Source organism: Chelonoidis abingdonii, chromosome 10, assembly GCF_003597395.2.
Source record: "Chelonoidis abingdonii isolate Lonesome George chromosome 10, CheloAbing_2.0, whole genome shotgun sequence".
Taxonomy (NCBI): domain Eukaryota; kingdom Metazoa; phylum Chordata; order Testudines; family Testudinidae; genus Chelonoidis; species Chelonoidis abingdonii.
The window spans coordinates 48,394,131-48,414,958 of record NC_133778.1 but is presented as its reverse complement, the minus strand read 5'-3'; the positions used below and the strand labels follow the sequence as shown (position 1 = coordinate 48,414,958).

The 20,828-nt window shown below is 43.3% G+C and overlaps 1 protein-coding gene across 6 annotated transcripts in view; it reads right to left on the bottom strand.

Annotated features, from left to right (window-relative positions):
• WDSUB1 (WD repeat, sterile alpha motif and U-box domain containing 1) overlaps positions 1-17,638 on the bottom strand; it is a 57,494-nt gene extending 39,856 nt beyond the window's left edge. Inside the window, exons 1-4 of one of the 6 annotated variants that reach the window (XR_012656655.1) lie at positions 17,280-17,541; positions 13,099-13,520; positions 6,309-6,493; positions 6,107-6,175 (exon numbers count right to left, since the gene is read on the bottom strand). Coding sequence is in view for 4 of the 6 variants with exons in the window: in XM_032795116.2 (XP_032651007.1) it covers positions 6,107-6,175; positions 6,309-6,493; positions 13,099-13,496 (652 nt within the window). In the remaining 2 variants the exon portion in view is untranslated. Of the gene's footprint in view, positions 1-6,106; positions 6,176-6,308; positions 6,494-12,045; positions 12,335-13,098; positions 13,521-17,279 lie in introns of those variants that run through there. The other 5 variants (XM_032795116.2, XM_032795117.2, XM_075070208.1 and 2 more) reach the window with 5 other exon arrangements.
• Positions 17,639-20,828: the final 3,190 nt, after the last annotated feature.

Genomic DNA, 20,828 nt, shown 5'->3' with positions numbered 1-20,828 from the left:
TTCATGCTATGGTCTCCCACAAAATCAAGTTATTATTTATGGGGTTTTCTAGCTCTTTATGAAATATGTTAGCCTTTCAATCTGCCAGACACTTTTGAACGTAAGGGCTTCACACCTTTGTCACTCTGCTGGATTCTCCTTCATTTCTATTTGTGCATTTCTGCTGCTTAGGTAACTACTGTTATGTCTGCTATACAAGTTCAATGCTTACACAACTATACCACACATCTCTTCACAGCCATCCATCATAAATTCCACAATGAATCCTGGTTTGATGTAGGATATGAAAAATCTACTTGCTTAAGGCAAATACAAACTTCCCCTGCCAAGTGTAGAAGCCAAAGATATCAATTTCTGTAGAAGTTAAATTTCCATTTATAAATACAAGTTAAATTTGTAGCTACTGCCATTCCAAAGATAACCTTCCAAATGTGAACAGAATGAAGATCAGTATAGTGTTGTCTTTTTCTGGGCTGGACCAAGGCACAGTCAGTGTAGGCCCATGCACATGGCAACAACTCCTGCAATTATCTCAGATTTCATTTTTTTAAAAACTGGTGTAGTGGTGTCCTCCTAAGTCTGTAGATAGCCTGACATAATAGCGCTAAGAAGTTTGAACAGCCCCACATATTTCAATGGGGTTTTAACTATAAGACTCATTATGCCACCGACAGTACCCCAGTAAAGAAATGTGTGTGTGGCAGGAGTAGTTGTCTTAGCCTATTCACCACTCCAATGGATGCATCCTGGCTGCAGGAATAAGCACAGTGAGGAGAGGCCTTCCAGCTGCCACCTCTGCCTCTCTTTAAATGGAGATGAGGACCACTGTCACTTAAAGTAGAGAGTCGGGCCACATTGGCCACCACATTATGTTGTGTCTATGGCCCTGGAATGACTTAATACAGTTCTGCTCTGACTCTGCAGACAGACATTTCCACATGCCTCTTCTGCAGCTCATGGTTTTGCCAAGCAACAGCAGAGTGAAAACAAGACTGGTCAATATCACTGCTGTTATTCATAACCTTGGAGAAAGCAAAGAAACTGTCAAGAATGAGGGGGCAAGACTGACATAGGAGAGAAGGACTTAAAAGACAGGTGGAGCTAGCGAACAAGGGGTAGCAAACAGAGGAGTTTGAGAGGGAGTTTGTAAGAGGGAGAAAGAATAAAATCAGTATGATTTAGAAAGGTCACCTCACCAATCCCAACAATGCTCCTGGCTCCTCCACCTGCATCTATATCGAGAAAGAGATTCTGACAATACCCAGGTCCTAGTGTGGATTCACAGAGATTGTGGGTTGCATTTCCCTATCGCGGAAAGCCAGGCTGGGAAGACTATCCTGCATGAGAGGTGCCTATTGGTAGAATCTCTCAGGGAGCAGGTGGGAGAGCTACAGGAGGAGGTGGCTAGGCTTAGGAGCATCCGCAAAAATGAAGAGTTCATTGAAAACATGCATATGGAGACCTCAAGGTTGAGGAACCCATCCAGCTGGAAAGGACTGCAGATGAACCACCAGTGGAGGAGGAAACAGTTCTTTCAAAGGGAGGAAGCTGGCCTCTGATTACCTCTGGCAGTAGGCAGTGCACCACCCCTGCTCCAAATCCATTGTCAATAAAGATGAAAAACTGGTATGGTACCCTGGCCCTGAGGGATGAGGAATCTCCCTCAAAGGTGGTGGTCGTGAAGGCATGCACTCCCATGGCTGGGAGGATCGCAGCCATCACTCCCAAGAAAAAATGAAAGGTGATGGTGGTCGGTGACTCTCTTTTAAGCGGAATGGAGACATCCATCTGCCTGCCTGACCTGGCATCCTAGGAGGTGTGCTGCCTGCCAGGGCCCTGTATCTGAGACATTGTGGAAGGACTGCCAAGGATCATCCGACCCAGTGATTACAATCCCATGCTGCTCATCCATGTGGCACTAACAAAACTGTGAGGTATAACCCTGAGCAAATCAGAAGTGACTACAAGGCTCTGTGAGTGAGGGTGAAGGAACTGGGGGCACAAGTGGTGTTCTCATCAATCCTTCAAGTCAAGGGTAGGGGTCCAGGCAGAGACAGACACTGTGGAGTTGAACAGATGTCTGCACTGATGGTGGTGCCCAGAGGATTTTGGTTTCCTTGACCACGGGATGCTATTCCGGGACAAGGGACTGCTGAGCAGAAATAAGGTCCACCTATCGAAGAAGGAGAAGAGTATCTTCCGACACAGACCAACTAACCTATTGAGGTGAGCTTTAAACTAGGTTGGACAGGAACAAAAACCCAAGTTAAGTCCAAAACATGGCGACCTGGGTAAAGGGTCAGAATCTGGGGGCAACATGGGCAATCATGACATGGACAAAAGAGATACAAGAGGGAATATAGAGGGGAAATCTAATGAACATCTTAGATCTCTGTATACTGATGCAAGTAGTATGGGGAATAAACAGGAAAAACTAGAAATACTAGTGAATAATCACAATTATGACATAATGGGCATCACAGAAACTTGGTGGGATAATTCACATGACTGGAACATCAGTACAGAAGGGTACAGCTTGTTCAGGAAGGACAGACAGGGAAAAGAGGGAGGTGTAGTACACACTTGCACTGAGGTTGAGACAGAAGCAGTAGGCAGACTTGTTGAAAATCTCCAGGTAAGGATAAAACGGGCAAAAAAGCCAAGAGCGATGTCATGGTAGGAGTTTACTTTAAACCTCCTCATCAGAAAGAAGAGGTGAATGAAGTTTTTTTTTTTTTAAAAAAAACATACAAACAAACAAAAAACTAACAAAATCATCCAAAACTGGACTTGGTGGTGATTGGGGACTTCAACTAACCAGACATCTGTTTGGAAGTAATACAGCACAGCACAGATTATCCAGCACTGGAGACAACTTTTATATTACAGAAAGTGGGAGGAGGCAACTAGTGAAAAGGCTATTCTAGATTTGATTCTGAAAAACAAGGAGGAACAAGCTGAAGGTGGAAGGCATCTTGGATTAAAGTGATAATGAAAGAATAAGAACTTATGGACGACAGGAGTGATCCCAGAGGACTGGAAAAGGGCAAATATAATACCTATTTATAAAAAAAAAAAGAATAAGGGCAATCCTGACCAGGCAGCTTAACTTTGGTACCCAGAAAGATAATGGAGCAAATATTCAAACAAACAATTTGTCAGCACCTTGAAGAAAATACGGTGACAAGTAACAGTCAACATGTATTTGTCAAGAACAAATCAAGCAAAGCATGCCAAACTAATATTGTTCTTTGACAGGGTAACAAGCCTTGTAGCTGTGAGGGAAGTAACAGACGTAATTATCTCGTGTTTAATAAGGCTTTTGATACTGTCTCATGTGATCTCACGTAACCAAAACAGAGAAAAATAGGCTAGATTAACCTACTATAAAGTGGTGCACAAATGGCTGGAAAAGCATACTCAGAGAGTAGTTATCAGTGGTTCACAATGAAGTTGGAAGGACATACTGAGTGGGGTCCTGCAGGGATCTGTCCAGTTCAATGCAGTATCTTTATAAATGATTTGGATGAATGACATAGAGAGTACACTTATAAAGTTTGCAAACGATACGATGCTGGGAGGGACTGCAAGTGCTTTGGAGGACAGAATTAGAATTCAAAATGATCTTGAGGAAATGGACTGAAATAAACAGGATAAAATTCAGTATGGACAAATGCAAAGTACTACACTTAGGAAGGAATAATCAATTGCACAAATATAACATGGGAAATAACTGCCTAGGAAGGAGTGTTCCTGAAAAGGATCAGGGCTTATAGTAAATCATAAACTAAATGAGTCAACAATGTAACACTGTTGCAGAAAAACACAAAACATTATGGGATACATTAGCAGGAGTGTTGTAAGCAAGACATAAGTAATCATTCCACTCTACTCAGCACTGTTACTGCCTCAACTGGAACACTGCGTCCATTGCTGGGCACCGCACTTCAGGAAAGATGTGGACAAACTTGAGAAACTTCTGAGGAGAGCAAAAAATGATTAAATGTTGAGAAAACATTACCTATTTGGAAAGAGTGAAAAAGTTGGGTTTGTTTAGTTTGCAGAAGAGAAGATTGAAGGGGGTTATGATAACAGTCTTCAAGTACATGAAAGATTGTTATACAGAGGAGGATGATAAATTGTTCTCCTTCTCCACCAAGGACAGGACAAGAAATAATGAGCTTAGACTGCAGCAAGGGCGATTTAGGTAAGATATTAGGAAAAAATTCCTAACAGTAAGAGAAGTCAAGCGCTGGGACAAATTATCTAGGGTGGTTGTGGAATCTCCACCACTGGAGATTTTAAGGAACAGGTTAGACAAGCACTTGCCAGGAATGGTCTAGATAATGCAGAAGACTGGACTAGATGTCCTATAGTGATTGTGTCTAGTCCTACACTATGATTGTAAACTGATATCACTTTCAAGGTGCTGTTACTCTTGCTTAAAGAAAAACCAAAATGGAGCAAGGAGGATGGGGTTAGAGTAACAGAAACTCCTTCTCCCTCCCTTTCTCACAGTAGCTAGGAAGATAACGGAGGGGTAGAATAGCAGAGACATTCCCTGTTTGACAGTGCAGTCTCTAGGGAACAGGAAGGATAGCAAAGATTCTCCTCCCTCAGAGCAGTCAGGAGACTCTGGCTCTGATTCAAGAAAATAATAAATGGGAAATCAATGCGACTTAAGCATCTGATTAAGTGCTTTCTTCAGTCAGGGCCTCTGTAGGGTAGAGGACACAGAAAGGGCCATCTTCCCCACCCTTCCTCTGCAGCTAGAGAGCAGAAGAGCTTCAAATGTATTAGACACCTGCTAACTAGAAGCTTATATGAAAGAGGGAACCCCTTTGTGGGTTCAAAGAGAATATTCTGGTTCAAAATTCCAGTAATCTGCTTTTTGGACCCAGCTCTGCCCATCTAACATACTTACCTGTGCTTGGCAGGTTTAATTATCCAGACAGTGGAGGTCTATTAATATGGACCCAACTTCCACATCAGCAACTGAATGATTTTATAAATATGCTGGACTGCTTCTTGGCTGAGCCTGCAAAGGCCTTACACTCAATTTGACAGCATTTTTCTGTTAGCCTGTCACTATATCCGTCTGTCTGTAACATGATTATCTTTGAATGCCCCATCCAATCAAATTACAAAGTTTCAGATGATGTTCTAGGCATTAATGGCCTGAACCCTACTGATTTTGGGGAAAATCGGAAAACCAAAATGGGGCGAACATGAAACCCCTCTTAAGCACAGCTACAGACTCAAGCACCTTAACAACTGTCTATAGATCAAACAACTGGTTGATGGCACCCATTACTGCCTTCCAACATAATATCCATCTCATCTCTGCTCTTCCTCCCAGTAGAGTTGAACATGTTAGCTTGTGAATGAATTCACTCCCAGACATAAAGAAGAATAGTGGGGCAGGAGAATGTATGGGATGCCATGGGAGAAAGGGGCATGCACACAACCCTTGGCATGCAGGGGTGAGGGGGAAGTAGGAGGCAGAGCCCTTGGAATAGTGGTGAAGAGGAAAATGGGGGAAAGGAAGTAATGAGGATTCAGAGTCCCTGACATGGGGGAGAAGAGGAGAGACTGCTATAGGGGGAGAGGGAAATGGGATAACACACAAAACCCCTGTCATTGAGAAGAGGAATGGGGGAGCATGGCATGGGAGGAGGGGGATCCACAGAGCCCCTGCCATGAGGAGGGGGAGGTGAGAGTGGGAAGAAGAGGGAATGAAGCACACAGAACCCAGATAGGGACAGATTGTGGGTACCTGGTATGGCGGGGCACATACAGCCCCAGCTCTGGGGAGCAAGGAAGGGGGAATGGGGCACACGAGGGGGTGGTGAGAACAGCAGTGTACACAGAACCACTAGTATGGGAGGTGAGAATGTGGGACCCTGCTATGGGAAGATGAGGGACATACAATCCCTAGCAGGAGAGAATCTCAGGGCAGCTGCAGGAAATTCCTTTAAAAGGGTGGGATGGGAGGGTGGCACACAGGGAGCTTGTGTGGGTGTGCAGGAAACAGAGGAAGTCAAAGAACCCCTGGTGTGTGCAATAAGCTTGGTCTACACAAGCTATGAAGTGTTCAACCACCTACTTAGATTCCTAGAACATTTCTTCATCATCAACTCCAGCACAAGGGCAAATGAGGGGTACCGGGAACAGTCTGAAACATCAAGAACACTTTCAGTTGCTATTCAGTCCTGAGCACTGATGATAAAATCGTTATGAATAAAAGCAAGAGCTGGAGGAAAAAATAATATGAAAGAGGAATTATTTAAAATATTAACGGAACTAACCAGAAACTGCCTGTGAAGAAAAATCACAGCAGGTGACACCAAGATCATGTCCTTTTTCATTATACAAGCACCTCATTTTATCATCCCAAATGGTTAAATCTCCACATGATGATCCAGTGACAAAGAGATTTCCATTAGGAGAAAACGCACATGCCACCAAGGAACCATCCTTAACACTCCCAGATCTGAAAAGCAAGAGAATAAAAGACTGAGTTTAGGGAATGTAATACTCTGAAATTTTGATGTTTAACTGCCGTATGATATAGAAAAAAAAGTGAAAAACTGAACTGTTTCTAAATATGGAGCTTAAAAAGCATAATAAAAAGGGACAAAAGATGACAAACTATGCAAACAGATGTGAAATAAGCACATATATAACATGTGCACAGGGATCTGATTTCTGACCACAGAAGGAGAATGGGAGATGTTACCCCAAGGCAATATTCTGATTCAGTAATAACATGAGCCCTGAACTAAAGCCCACCCTCATAGATTTAGTATTCTCAAGAGCAGGATACTGAGCAAATTACAACTCAGACATTCATCTAAATCAAAAGATTAACATGCAACCATCACAACAGAGACTTAAATATACATAAACAGAAAATCACATCTATGAACTAGAGACATTTCAATTTGTCAGATCTGGGTTTTACTCTCCCAAAAACTCAAGCATAGATCCATATTATGTGTCTAAGAGACTAATATTTTCCAGTTTAGGACATGGGGCTATTTCTGAACAACAGAAATACAAGAAGAAAATGTTGTCTGAAAGAACTGATTTCTATTTTTTTTAATCTCTTTTAAAAAGTCAGTTAAAATTATTCTCAGAGGTTTTGTATGCCAAGTTTTAGTTAGGAACGAATGTGTACAACTCACTTTAAAAAAAATATCTCTAGCCAAACAGGAGTTTATAGTGGATATGTAGGCTTGTTTTGCCTTTTTTCTAATGTCCAGCCATTAGTTCACATTTAAATTAGCAGTGTGTCCCATCCACTGGCTGCACTCAGTGGGCCTACCTGATCCAAAAGCCCAATGAAGTCAATGGAAAGTCTCCAATTGGCTTTAAAGCTCTCTAGATCAGGCTCCAAGTGGGAAAATGGTGGACAACATTTCTGTCCCATGAGACAAAATTCAGTTTATCCATCTATTCTGTATGGATTATTGTATTGTGAGATAGCTGATGGTTTTCTTTTGTGGATAGCAGTTTTAGTTATTTTCAGAAGTACCAAGAGCGTTAGGCATCTATTGTGGTTTTACAAATATAAATTAATCACATGAAATGGTGCTTCCCTCTCTAAACACAGACATAAGAGCTACACTAAGCTACGTTTACCTGGAAGCAACACTTTTTCCATAGTATCAGAGGAGTAGCCGACGAAATGGGTATTCACCCACGAAAGCTTATGCTCCAATATGTCTGTTAGTCTATAAGGTGCCATAGGACTCTTTGTCACTTTTTCCATATTATATCTTAACTGTAGCATCATGAATACTAACACAAATACACTCCCCCCCACACACTTTTTTACAACTGCCATTCACTTTTATGCCAGATAAAACTGAGACATTTCTCCTTCCTCCAGGAAAAGATCTAGTGAACTGCTTCTTTGCAAATACTTATGTCACTTACTGGATCTTTTCTGAGGAACAGTAATGTAGGCACTACAATGGATACAAATCAGTTACACACAGCATTCAAAGTGTGGTAATTTAAAGGTAAAGCAAAACAGTTGATAAAAGACAGTTACCTTTTTCATAATTAGTGTTCTTCAAGATGTGTTGCTCATATCCATTCTCATTAGGTGTGTGTGCTCGCCACATGTACCGTACCAGAAGTTTTTCCCTCAGCAGTATCCCGCAGTGGAGCAGCTCTGGCACCCTCTGGAGTGGCGTCCGCATGGCGCGGTATAAGGAGCACCGCCAGCTCCCTCCACCCTAAATTCCTTCTTACTGAGAACTCCGACCATTGGGAATGAGGGCAGTCATGGAATGGACAAGAGCAACACATCTCCAAGAACACCAGTTACGAAAAAGGTAACTGCAAGCTCATGTTCGTTCACGTTAGGTGACTCCCAAGCAGTACTACCGGAGGCAGGTAGGAGTTCATGGATGTAAAGACTGTAACACAGCTCTGCCAAACCCAGCACCGTCTCTGGCCTGCTGGGTAACAGTGTAGTGTGCCGTGAACGTATGCACTGAAGACCACGTTGTGGCCCTACAAACATCCTGGATAGGAACGTGTGCCAGGAAGGCTGCTGAGGACGCTTGAGCTCTTGTTGGAGAGGGCACCTTTGCCAAGGCTCTGCAGGGAGCAGAACTGATGACACTTCCTGTCCATCTGGTGGCGAATAAGTCCACTCGAGGAGTTCCCCACCTCTGGAAGAGCATCTGGACCACCTCCAGATGGAGCGACCACTCGTAGTGTGAGAAGAAGGACCTGCTAAGGCGATTCATCAGCGTATTCTTCATGCCAGGGAGGTGACAGGCCTCCAGGTGGATAGCATGCTGGATGCAGAAGTCCCACAGACAGAGCACCTCTTGGCAGAGAGCTGACGAGCACACTCCCCCTTGCCTTCAAACGCCGCATTGAGACCGTGTTGTCCGTCAGCACCCATACCACTTTGCCCGTCAGGTGCAGCAGGAGGACCCTAGAGGCCAACCAGACTGCCCATGTCCCTTGGGTCCGCATCTTGTCGAGGTGTGCCCCCCCAGCCAAGGTTGGAGGCATTGGAAATCTGGGAGACCGAGGGGCATGAATTGTCTAATAGTACTCCGTGTAAGACCACACTCGGTCAATCAACCACCACAGAGAAGTAAGTTCCCTTGGTGGAATTGTAATGACCTTGTCCAGGTGATCTCTGGATGGGGAACAGATGGTGGGCCAATACTGGAGGGACCACAGCCTGAGCTCGTGTGGCAAACAACTTAAGTGCACGCTGCCATGTGGCCTAGTAGCTGGAGGCAGACCCAGGCCATGGTGAGAAGGAACACGGAGAATCTGGCAAGGAGATCCACCACATGCTGGAACCTGTCTTGTGGCAGGAAGGCTCTTGCACAGGTGGAGACAATTACTGCTCTGACTAATTCTATCCTCTGTACTGGAACTAATGTTGATTTTTTCTTGTTTATCAACAGGCTCAGGGCGTGGCACATGGCTTGCCCTGGAGCGGCCCTTGACTGGACAGTAGTCAAGGTATGGATAAACTCGAATACCTTGGCGTCTGAGGTAAGCCGCCACCACTGACATACACTTGGTAAATGCCTTCGATGCCATCGCCAGCCCAAATGGGAGCACCACAAACTGGTTGTGAGCGAAGCCTACCATGAAATGGATAAAGCGTCTGTGCCTGTGAAATATCGCTATGGGGAAATATGCATTCTTCAAATCGAGAGCGGTGTATGTCTTCTGGATCCTGGGAAGGGATGATGGAGGCCAGGGAGACCATGTGGAACTTCAACTTCTTGAGATATCTGTTGAGGTCCTGCAGGTCCAGAATGGGTCTTGGACCCCCTTTGGCCTTTGGAATCAGAAAGTAAGGGGAGTAAACCCCATACCCCTGTGGTGTACGGGGACTTCCTCCACAGCTCCCACCTGAAAAAAGTTGTACTTCTTGCCAAAACAAGTTCTCGTGAGAGGGGTCCCTGAAGAGAGATGGGGGGAGGGGGGTTAGAAATAAACTGGAGGACATAACCTTGAGCCACAGTACTTAGGACCCAGTGGTCCATAGTTATAGAGGCCCAGACAGGGAGGAAAGGAGACAGGCGGTTGAAGAAACAGTGGGAAGTAGATCTGGACAAAGAGGTTTACCAAAGCAAGGAATGTTCCATCACTGTCACTGGCGGTAAGAAAGAACTGAGGGTGGGGGGTGCCAGCAGTGTCCCTCATACCATGCCATATGCACTTCACACTCCAGAGGGTGCCAGAGCTGGTCCCCTATGGATACAACGAAGGGAAAAACTTCCAGCACCAGTGCATGTGGCAAGCACACACACCTAACATGAATGGACATGAGCAAGCACTTGAAGAAGAATTAAGGCTATCAAAAGGCTTAAGAAAACTGCATATGAGCTTCTAGATATGGAGGTTTAATAATAATGAATAATACTTTGTACTCTAACAGCATCTTCATAAGACTTTGTGAAGTTAAGTGTACCAAAGACAAACTAAAAGGTAATCAATCCATTCACACACACAGACTTGACAAAGATTTTTCTGTTTCCCTTGTAGCAGTTAATGACATGACACCTAAAACTGTGTGGGAGGGGTATTCTTTTCTCTACTCTCCTTTAAATATTAGTAATACCATCAAATGCTGCAGGAGAAACAAAGGACTATAGACCTTGTGTCTGGCAGGTAAAGGATGAAATTATTTTCAACTATTTTTCTCTAGGCTGTATTTCTTTGTAATTTTAACTGCACATATTAGGCCCCATTTTTATAAAGGTTTGAGATCAATATACATTTTTGTGCACGCAACCGTGCATGCCAGTACCAAATTTGAGAATGCAATTGCACACACAAAGCAGTTGCAGTAAAAGTCACACAAGCAGTTGGCTCTCTAGGCCTTAATGTTGAATCTGCAAAGGCAAAAAAGTGGGTTTTTTGTTCTTTTTTGCTTCTTTACAATTTGTAAAAGCAGCCTACAAAGGAGTTTTTTGTTTGACTTTAAATGTTCGGATTGCTTTTTATATTATAAATTCAGTCTGGAAGACACTGATGACTGGAGAAAGTACAATGGTGACATCACATACGCTAAGACTATGCAAGTAATTGAGAAGGGAAAGGAATTTTAGTGATAATGGTTTAACTGGTTTTGTTAACATCCACTTAACTTCTGAATAAACTAAACTTCTATTAAAAATGCAGTGCTTCAAGAGGTCACGATAAACATGCTCTGAGACCTCTCACTGGTCCTCTGAGCAAAGCGAGATTTGACATTCCTAATTTTTCTAAGTTATAGGCAATTTAAAAAAAAAACAACCCACACTCTTCAAGCCTTCTGTATGTATCATAAAGAAGGAAGAAATGGCTAAAGACGACTTAAAAAAATGTATGTCAATCTTTAAATGTATAGGATTTCAGACATTTAACAAATATTCAGTTTTGTAAAGTTTTCCAATTTACTTCTAAGTCATTAAGACGAAGGCAACAGGAAGCTCATCCACTCATGCAGTAACACTTCTACAACAGGTAAAAGACAGGGTTGGCCTACACAAGCTGCTATTCACTCATCTTGCTGTCCAGAAGCAGAAGAATGTTAATTAAATGTTCTCCAGGTACCCTTCTTTTCACACAAAGTCCTAAGAAATTTGCTAAAACCATAGGGCTTTTTAGTGCAAAAACAGGAAGAACTATTCAGGACAATGAAGAAATGAAGCCTTTATTAAATTTCTAACTCCAGGGTCAAAACTTGCAATCCCTCTCTAAATTCAAATAACATTTTCCCCGAAGTAGACTACAGGATTTGGCCCAGAGAGCTAATTATCAATGTCTATGGACAAACTAGATAAATCCTCAAAAAAATCTTTTTTTTTAAAAAAAGTACACTTCACTGTAAACAGAATCATTGAAAAAAGGGCATTTCCCAGTCCTTATTTTTGTAAATAAGTATTTGCTACTGAATAGCAGGCTGAATCCTGTCCCCATATCCCTTACTGACTTCAGTGAGAGTTTTAGATGTGCAAAAAAAAGAAAGATCAGGTCTTCTATTTGTACCATTCAATCAAAGTATACCTTCTACAAACAGTAATTGGGAGGTATAGCCATCCTTTGATGGCCAAAAATCTGGGGTTTCACCTCTGAAAAGGAATATAACCCTTCAACCCTAGATTAAAAAAAGCCAACATCAATCCACAATAAATAAATTGGAACACTATTCTACAAGCAAAAGATAGAGGACGGGGGAAGGAGATAAATAGTGGACATTTTAAACATATTCCTTACAAAATAACCTTTCCCAGCTTCATTTCTGTAATAAACTATAATACAATATAACATACCATTATACTATGTATATTTAGAACTAGATTTTAATCTGAATTATGCAGTACAATACAAAAGGGGTAATACACAAGCATACATTTCCTAAAGCATATGCTACTCTGGCAAGTAAAAAAGTATGAAAAGTGTATAAGTAAATTATTAACTTATGACAATATACTAATGTATAAACAAAAGGAATTTTGATTATTATTTTTTAAATAAATTTAAGATGTTGACTCATTAATCAAATCTGACACAGCTCCAATTTGTAATCTCACTGTCCCTTATTCCCAGTTGCCATAAATCAATTCTATTGAAGGAGTATGATTTATGCAATAAATGACAAGCCCTGATCACAAAGGAATCAGGATTTGGTCCTATAAGAGCTGGGCTAAAACAACAGTTAAATCAAATACTGCATCTCCAGGCTGCTCTAATTTTTCATACTAACAAAATATAGCTGTTACATTTGAAGTGCTGAGATTTTATCCATTTATTTCCTTCTTCCATACCTCTATAGGCCCAATTTCCTCTTTTCGGTGTTGGACAATGTGGTGGTAAAAATACACTACCCATGTCTACAGTACAATTTCCACCATAAATATACTACCAGTGGAGTAGTATACTGGTGAATTATATTTTTGCTAGTGTAAACATGGCCTAAAGACTTGATCCTGAGAGGTGCTAACAACTACAGCTCTCGGTGAAGTCAGTAGAAGCTCAGCACCTCTGATGATCAGGCCATATGAATATTACATTTCCAAAATGCTTTCTTAGTTATCATCAGTAAAACTTGGTATTTACCTGTACAATTTCAATGACTGCACATTCCAAAGAACGACACTACCATCAGCTGCACCGGAAACTAGGTAAGCGGAGTCAGGGGAAAATCGGCAAACTCTTACAGGGCTGCCTCGGGGCTGCTTCAGCACTGCCAGCATCTGACCATTATGAGTATTCCACAGCATCGTGGTACCATCTGTCGAACATGAAGCTAAAATGTGTCCAGAAGGAGAAAAGCAGCAGCAGTGGACAGCGTAAGTGTGACCTTTTAATGGTGAGTAGGGAAGTTCAGTAAAGTTGTTTAAAGAATAGAGGCGGATTGTTTTGTCCAGGGAGCAAGTAGCCAAGCAGGAAGAAGAGAAGGCACAGTAGTTGACATCATCACTGTGATCAGCAAAGGTGTGAATTAGTTTCACCATTTCATCTGCTTTAAACCAAGTTACCTGAAATTAAAAAAAAAGTTAATATAGTTAATGCATTTATCTTAGTTCTTCTACTTTAAAAGTGACATATGGATTGTTTCCATTCAACTAGCTACCTAACCAGTAAATAAATAAATGTCCATTTCAAGAGGCAATTTATTTTCGTTCAAGGTTCATTTTTGCCTCTACTGAAGTCAATGGGAGCTATGCCACTGACTTCAACAAGAACATGGTCAGGTCTTTATAAGTTAATCACAGGGTGAAAACTTAAACTTGTATTTATTTCAAAACGTAGTTTTTACTGCACAACAGCTGAGCCCAGTCCTTTTTTTAAAGGACAGGAGAGGAAATTAGTTTGAGACTATGCCAAAACTTGTCTTAATGTAATTAACGCACAGAGTGGTTTCACAGTCTTCTTTGCTGACATTCACCTCTTCACTGTTACTGAAACTGCTGCAAACTGGTTTAATAGGGCAAATGGGCATTGTAAAAGAAGCTGATGAATCTAATGATTTACCACACATATGGCATGTTGAGAAGAAACAGTTTTTACTCTTTGGAATGAGATCCAAGCTTAAAATCAAGAGACCTTAATTAAGACTACCTCTGGAGTGGGTCAATTTATTTTCCTACACTATTTTTAAATGAAAGAGTGGATTAAAATTTACTTTCCATCACACTAGGGTAGGCCAAATTGCACCAGGTCTGATATTAAATCATTTTCTCTAATTTGGAACTCTGTCTTATTCCATACTTCCACAGATGTCTATCATGAAAAGTTGTCCAAAAAAGCCAAATATGGCTCTTTGTTGCACCACAGTTCCAGTAAGGTTCCATTTTATGTAATAGAGAGCAAAATCTGACCTGACATCTTACACAACAGTTTATTATCCTGAGTAAATTTATTACTGTACTTTTTTATTATTAATCTGCCTGAAAAAGAGCATAAAAGTCCTGTAGGCTGTATTGTGTTAACCTTTTGTAGTTTATTTTTTCTTATTTGTATACACTAGTGCCTACAGCAGCAGTGGGCAACCTGCGGCCTCTCAAGGTAATCCACTGGTGGGCCGCCAAACTGTTTGTTTAGATTTGCACGGCCGCCTGCAGCTCCCAATGGCCACGGTTCACCGTTCTCGGCCACTGGGAGCTGCGGGCAGCTGTACAAATGTAAACAAATGGTCTGGCAGCCTGCCAGTGGATTACTCTGATGGGCTGCAGGTTGCCCATCACTGGCCTAGAGGCCTCAACTAGGATTAGGGCCTCATTGTGCTAGGTAGTATATAAACAGAGTAAAAGTCAGTCTCTATCCCAAATAATTTACAAACTCACTTAAAGGGAAACAGTAATAAGATCATGAATTTAATTGGCTCACTATATGTAGAAATAAATGGTTTTGAGGAAATTGAGGGAGGGAGTGTTTTTAATGTAAATAAGATAATATATTAGTTGGCTTCTTATGTTTAAGTTTTCTTAGTTCATTGAAAAGACCACATTATGGCCAATTTTTCAAAAGTGACTAGTGATTTTTAGCACCTCAGTTCTTCTGTTCCCAACTTGGGAGCCTTAAATGAGCCTGATTTTCAGTCACTTTTAAAAATCTTGGTGATATTAATACCGGTGAATCGGATACCTGTTTCGGATCTCATTTACAGAAGACACTGAATGTACTGCAGGGTAAATGAGATCGGATTCAGGCCTAGTATGTCCAGAATGTTTTGTAATAAAATGTGAATGAAACATTAAGGGAGTAATACAAAAGATAATGGTTATAAATTCTCAGCATCCGTATACTCTTTTTATCCACTATTAACTCAATCACATGAGATGCTCAGCTACCTCAACTCCCACTGACCTCCACGGGACTGGAGGTTAGTTGTCATATATGAAGGATCAGAACCGACGGTGCAGCTGTATCAATATCCTATTACAAAAAGTGTTTTCTATCATACATCAGCCTCATCTTAGTGGTTAAAACAGTCTTTTTAAAAAAACTAGACTAACACATCCTATGTGGTTTCTCCATACCACCTTTTTTACTCTTCTAAAGGGTTAGTTTGACAATGATCAGTGAGTAAAGCTCATAAGGAAGCAGGTATCAAGCCACCTATTGGAAACTGCTCTGAGCTTGGAAAAAAATGCATTACTCCAGCAATGAATTATATCTTGCAAGTCATATAGCATTTATAACAATATAGTCCATTGAAAAATAGTAGCAATGTCTTAGGTCTTTAAATCAGTGCACTTACATCTCTCCAACAAAACATACTGCATTGTTTGGATGTTATATTTAGTTCTGTATCAGAGGCGTAGCCGTGTTAGTCTGAATCTGTAAAAGCAGCAGACGAAGTGGGTATTCACCCACGAAAGCTCATGCTCCAAAACGTCTGTTAGTCTATAAGGTGCCACAGGATTCTCTGCATATTTAGTTCTGTTATCCAAAAGAACCAACTTAGGTTGAGCAGAGTCAGGTGAGAGTAAGAACCTCTCGCCTACACAACACTTGCCAACACCAAAGCTCCTGGGCATGCAGGAGCAAAAAGCCAGAGATGGATTTATAGCTCTCAGGCTTCTTGTGTTGTGCATGTTCCAGACAGAAGGGCCCCATACTGTTGCTCTTTTGTTCTGGTTTAACCAGCTCAAAGGAACGTAGGGTAGGGCTTTGGAGCTGTCCTCCTGCTCCGGCTCTGCTTCAGCTTCAGGCAAAAACCTGCAGCTCCACTGCTCCAGAGCTGCTCCATGCTCCAGGCTCGACTCCAAAGCCCTGACTTAGGGGTAACCATGATTTGGGCCGTTTGTCTGTGAAGTGGTTTGCAAATCTCAAATGTTCTCAGACATCCTCAGGTCAGATCCATGAACTGAGAAAGCACTAGACTATGCAAAATCTAAACAGTGGCAAGCTCACAAGAAAATGCCAGACTAGCAAAAGACACACCAGGGCTATAATGGGAAATGTAAACAGAGACAGTGGGAATAATGAAGGCAGAAGAAATTGGTACAGGTAAAGGGCAAATTTATTTTAGCAGATCTAAATATTAAAAACAGTTTGGTTTGTATTTTGTGCAGGGGCCAGATCCTCTATACCAGGGGTTCTCAAAATGGGCGTCAGGACCCCTCAGGGCGCCACAAGGTTATTACAGGGTGAGTCATAAGCTATCAATCTCCACCCCAAAACCTGCTTTGCCTCCAGCATTTATGATACTGTTAAATATATAAAAAAGTGTTTTTAATTTATAAGGGGGGGGGTCACATTCAGAGGTTTGCTATGTGAAAGGGGTCACCAGTACAAAAGTTTGAGAACCACCACATGGATACAGCTAGGGACTGTCACTGGAGCCGGAGGGGAACCACCCGGCTGTCTCCTGGCCCAACACCCTTCTCTGTGCGGCACTGGCACCTCCAGCTCTCATGAGCTGGTGCCGGTGCCGGAGGGCACTCCGCTTCCAAGGCCGGGCTGACATCGGCCCCCACCAGAACTCCGCCTGCCCCAGCGCCGAGGGGTTTCCACGCGCGTCACGGGCCCGCTCGCGAAGCGCCACACCAGCCCCGTAGACGGGGGGGGCCGCGCAGAGGAGCGAGGCCCTGCCACGGGACAGCAGCAGCCGCAGGGCCCCAGGAAGGCCCCTGCATTAGCTCCACAGCAGGGACACCCCAGGCCGGCTGCGCGGGGGCTGCGCGAGAAGCCCGGGCTCCGAACGACCCCCGGGGAAGCCCAGAGCCCCGCCCCCTATCAGCCGCCACCGCCTGCGCGCGAGACCCTCCACCGCTGGAACCTTCCCTCACCTGCCTCGGCCAGCCGGGCGCCTCCGCTGCAAGTCACGTGACACGGCACCGCCCTCCAGGTGTGACTCTGGGGGCGGCAGAGCCCGGTTCCCGACTCACCTGCGCCCACGTGACCCTGCAGCAGTGACCGAGCCAATGCCACCGCCCCGCGCTGACCACGTGGGCGGAGCCCGCCCTCTCCCAGCTGATTAGCTCCCGAGGCCACGGGTCTGAGGCGGCGCCTTGTCCCCATCCCGGGTGTGCACTGGCTTCAGCGCGCTGCCTCGCTGGGCCCGCAGGCGGAGCTGAACCGGAACAGCCCTGCTGCAAGAGCCGCCCCCTCGCTAGCGCGGCGAGTCGGTGCTTGCGGGGGTCTGCCCGGGTCATGGGGCGGCGCCTGGATCCTGTTTGGTACCCAGGGGCGGCTCCAGGCCCCAGCACGCCAAGCTCGTGCTTGGGGCGGCATCCCGGGGGGGAGGGCGGCAGGCGGCTCCACCCCAGCGACCCCCGGGGCATGCCGCCCTGCTCAGGGCGGCGAAGTATTTAGAGCCGCCCCTGCTGGTACCCTGGTCGGGAGACGCCCCCTGGTGCGAAGGTGGGCGAGGTAATAGCAGTCACTAGCCCTGCTGCTGCTGGAGAGAGCAAGAAGAGCTGTGGGGCGCTAGAAAGCTTTTCTCTCTCGGCACCTGCAGGTGGCTCAGTAAAAGCTTATTCCCTCACCCACTTTGTCTCTCTAATATCCTAGGATCAATATGGCTACAACAGGAGGGTGAATGTCATGTCACATCACAGTGTTCAATCAGAGCTGGTCCGGTGTAGCCTAGTAAAGTGCTACTGGTAGCAGTGACTGATACTAAGGGACTGGAAGAAACTGCTAGTGTAGTAAACTGGTATCTGATATAGCAGGTGCCTAGCTAGCACATTTCTACAGATAGCATTCTCACATACACTATAATGCAAAAAATGCTAGCTGTAGCAGTTATTTATATGCATGCTCAGTTTATGGGACCATACAAAAAAAAAGCCTCTCGCCCCCCCTCCCCCCAACAAATTACTTTGCCAAGCACCACTGTCTGAGACTTAGTGGGGTAACTGCTGCCCCTTCTGTCCCTGCTTCTGCCACCAGGGTTTTGCTCTCTGACACCCTCTGCTGGTGCTTCAGGCCTGGGCTTAACTCTGCCTCCCCTCCCTGATTTTGTCCTTTAGCCCCTCTCCTAATGCTGCCCCCAGCTAATTTTCACCCTCTGCTCCGAACGTGGCCACCTCCCTCCTCTGATTTGTCCCCTTTTGCCACTTTTTAACCTATCAAAAGCAGTCCCCACAATCTTAGAGCTAATAAGGGCTGGGGCTTCAGTAGGTGTATTGAGCATGCTCAGTACACCCTAACTAGCACTCATTACAGAGAGCACTTTAATACACTACACCTGCCATAAGCATAATGATCATATGGCCAGATCCCTTACCTCACAGGTGGCATACAGGCAGGGATGACTGCTAAGTCCTGGGTCTAGCTACCTAAATTGTTGGAATTAGACTATATCATTCAGAAAGACATCCCATCTCTCTCTCCTCTTGATAAACTCTTCCAGTAGTTAGTTATTGGCACAGTTTAAAAATTCATTTCCAGGTTGGATTGTTGTAGCTTGATTGGATCTTGCTATGCCATTGCCTGCTAGATTAACAAGTTGATTTATAGACTCATCAATTCACTCTTTAACCTTCTTCTTAGTAGCTTACCTCTATCAATTAAAGGCATGTTTTCCAGACCCTGAATCACAGCTCTGGCTCTTTTCTGAACTCTTTCAATATCTTTGTTAAAGTATGGATACCAGAGCACCTGGGCACAATAGAGCAACCTTCTTAGGTCTGTGCTATATTCCCACTTATATCAAAACATTGCACAAGAATCTTATGTTCAGTTAATTATTTCCCATGACTCCATACATCCTGTTCAGGACACAGTCTCTTACGTCACATTCTTTATTACTACATATATAATTGCTGCATTTGACTTTGTTAAAATGCATGTTTGATTACCCATTTTAATCAAACAATCCAGATAGTGCTAAATGATTTGTCCTTATTTATCATTCCAGCTACCTTTGTGTCATCTGCAAACTTTACCAGTGGCAGAGTGGGATTAAAGTTAGGAGAGGCCTATGGCTAATGGGAAGCAAGGCCTCAGTATGAATTACATACTGAAAAAAACTACGAAGTCATCAAATATTTATCTGCATACATATTTATGTAAAATTACGTTTCTTCTACTCTCATTACACTCATTTTTTTTTCTTAGTTTAGCTGTGGCAAAGTCAAAAATGATGTCATTGTAATTCAAAGACCTGATGATTTCATCCTCAATGCTCAAGAGGGACAAAGCACTGAGCTGCTCTTGAGTCATGGTGCATTGGAGGACATTTTTTAACCTTGTTAGAAGAGAGAAGGAACGTTCTCCACTACAGTTAGTGATCGTCACTAACAAATGCTATAATGCAGTTTCAACATTTGGGAAACCTTCTATCACATTTAATTCAGTCATAACGCAGTACTTGCAAATAGATTTGCTTTCATCATCTTTTCTCTCTATAGCCGAGTGACGTGAATTCAACAAGTTGAAGAAACTCTGTAGTAAAGTCTACTAGGACATTGTCTGGGTACTTCTGATACAGATGTTTGATACCTCCACTGACTTTGGAACTTGAAATGTTAGGCAAAAATTTGTCAGTACACTAAAGGTTTTGTCAATATTTTCCTAAGCCTCGATCCGATGTTCTAGTGAACTCTTCAGTTTGTTGATGATTGTGATGAAGGTATTCACTCTAAAGGCCTCTTTGTCATTGAATGAGTGGTCAGTTGCATCGTCATGTCTTCTGTCTTTTGCAGCATTTGGCTGACTTATACTCACGGTTAGCAGTCCTTGCAGCCCCCTGAATTTCATACTCATCAAAAAGAACCAGAGTACTTGTGGCACCTTAGAGACTAACAAATTTACTTGAGCATAAGCTTTCGTGGGCTACAGCCCACTTTATCAGATGCATAGAATGGAACATACAGTAAGAAGATATATATGCATACAGAGAACATGAAAAGGTGGAAGTTGCCATACCAACTCTAAGAGGCTAGTTAAGATGAGCTATGATCAGCAGGAGAAAAAAAAACTTTTGCAGTGATAACACAGCTGCTACTCTGAATACTCATCAGAATTATCCCACATTTGTTGAAGAACAGTTCCAAGACTCCTCATTAGGTTTACAGCAGTGGAAAGGTCAATTTGACCATTTTGCAAGCTTAGACCTCACCTGCTGAATGGCTGAAGTATATCATTCCAGATGCATTGCATCACTCAGGATATTCATATCTTTTCTTGATGATGACTTTTGAGATTCATCATCCTTGATGCCCTCTAGTGTTTCAAGGATCTTGGGGTATCCCAAAAAAACCACACTCACAGCTTCAGAGTTGGCACTCCACTGTGTCCCTGAGTGATTTGGGCACTGGGCATCCCTTTGGTAGTGAATCTCTAAGAATCGTCCAATGACTGGCTGATGCAAAGAAAAAACTGTACAATCC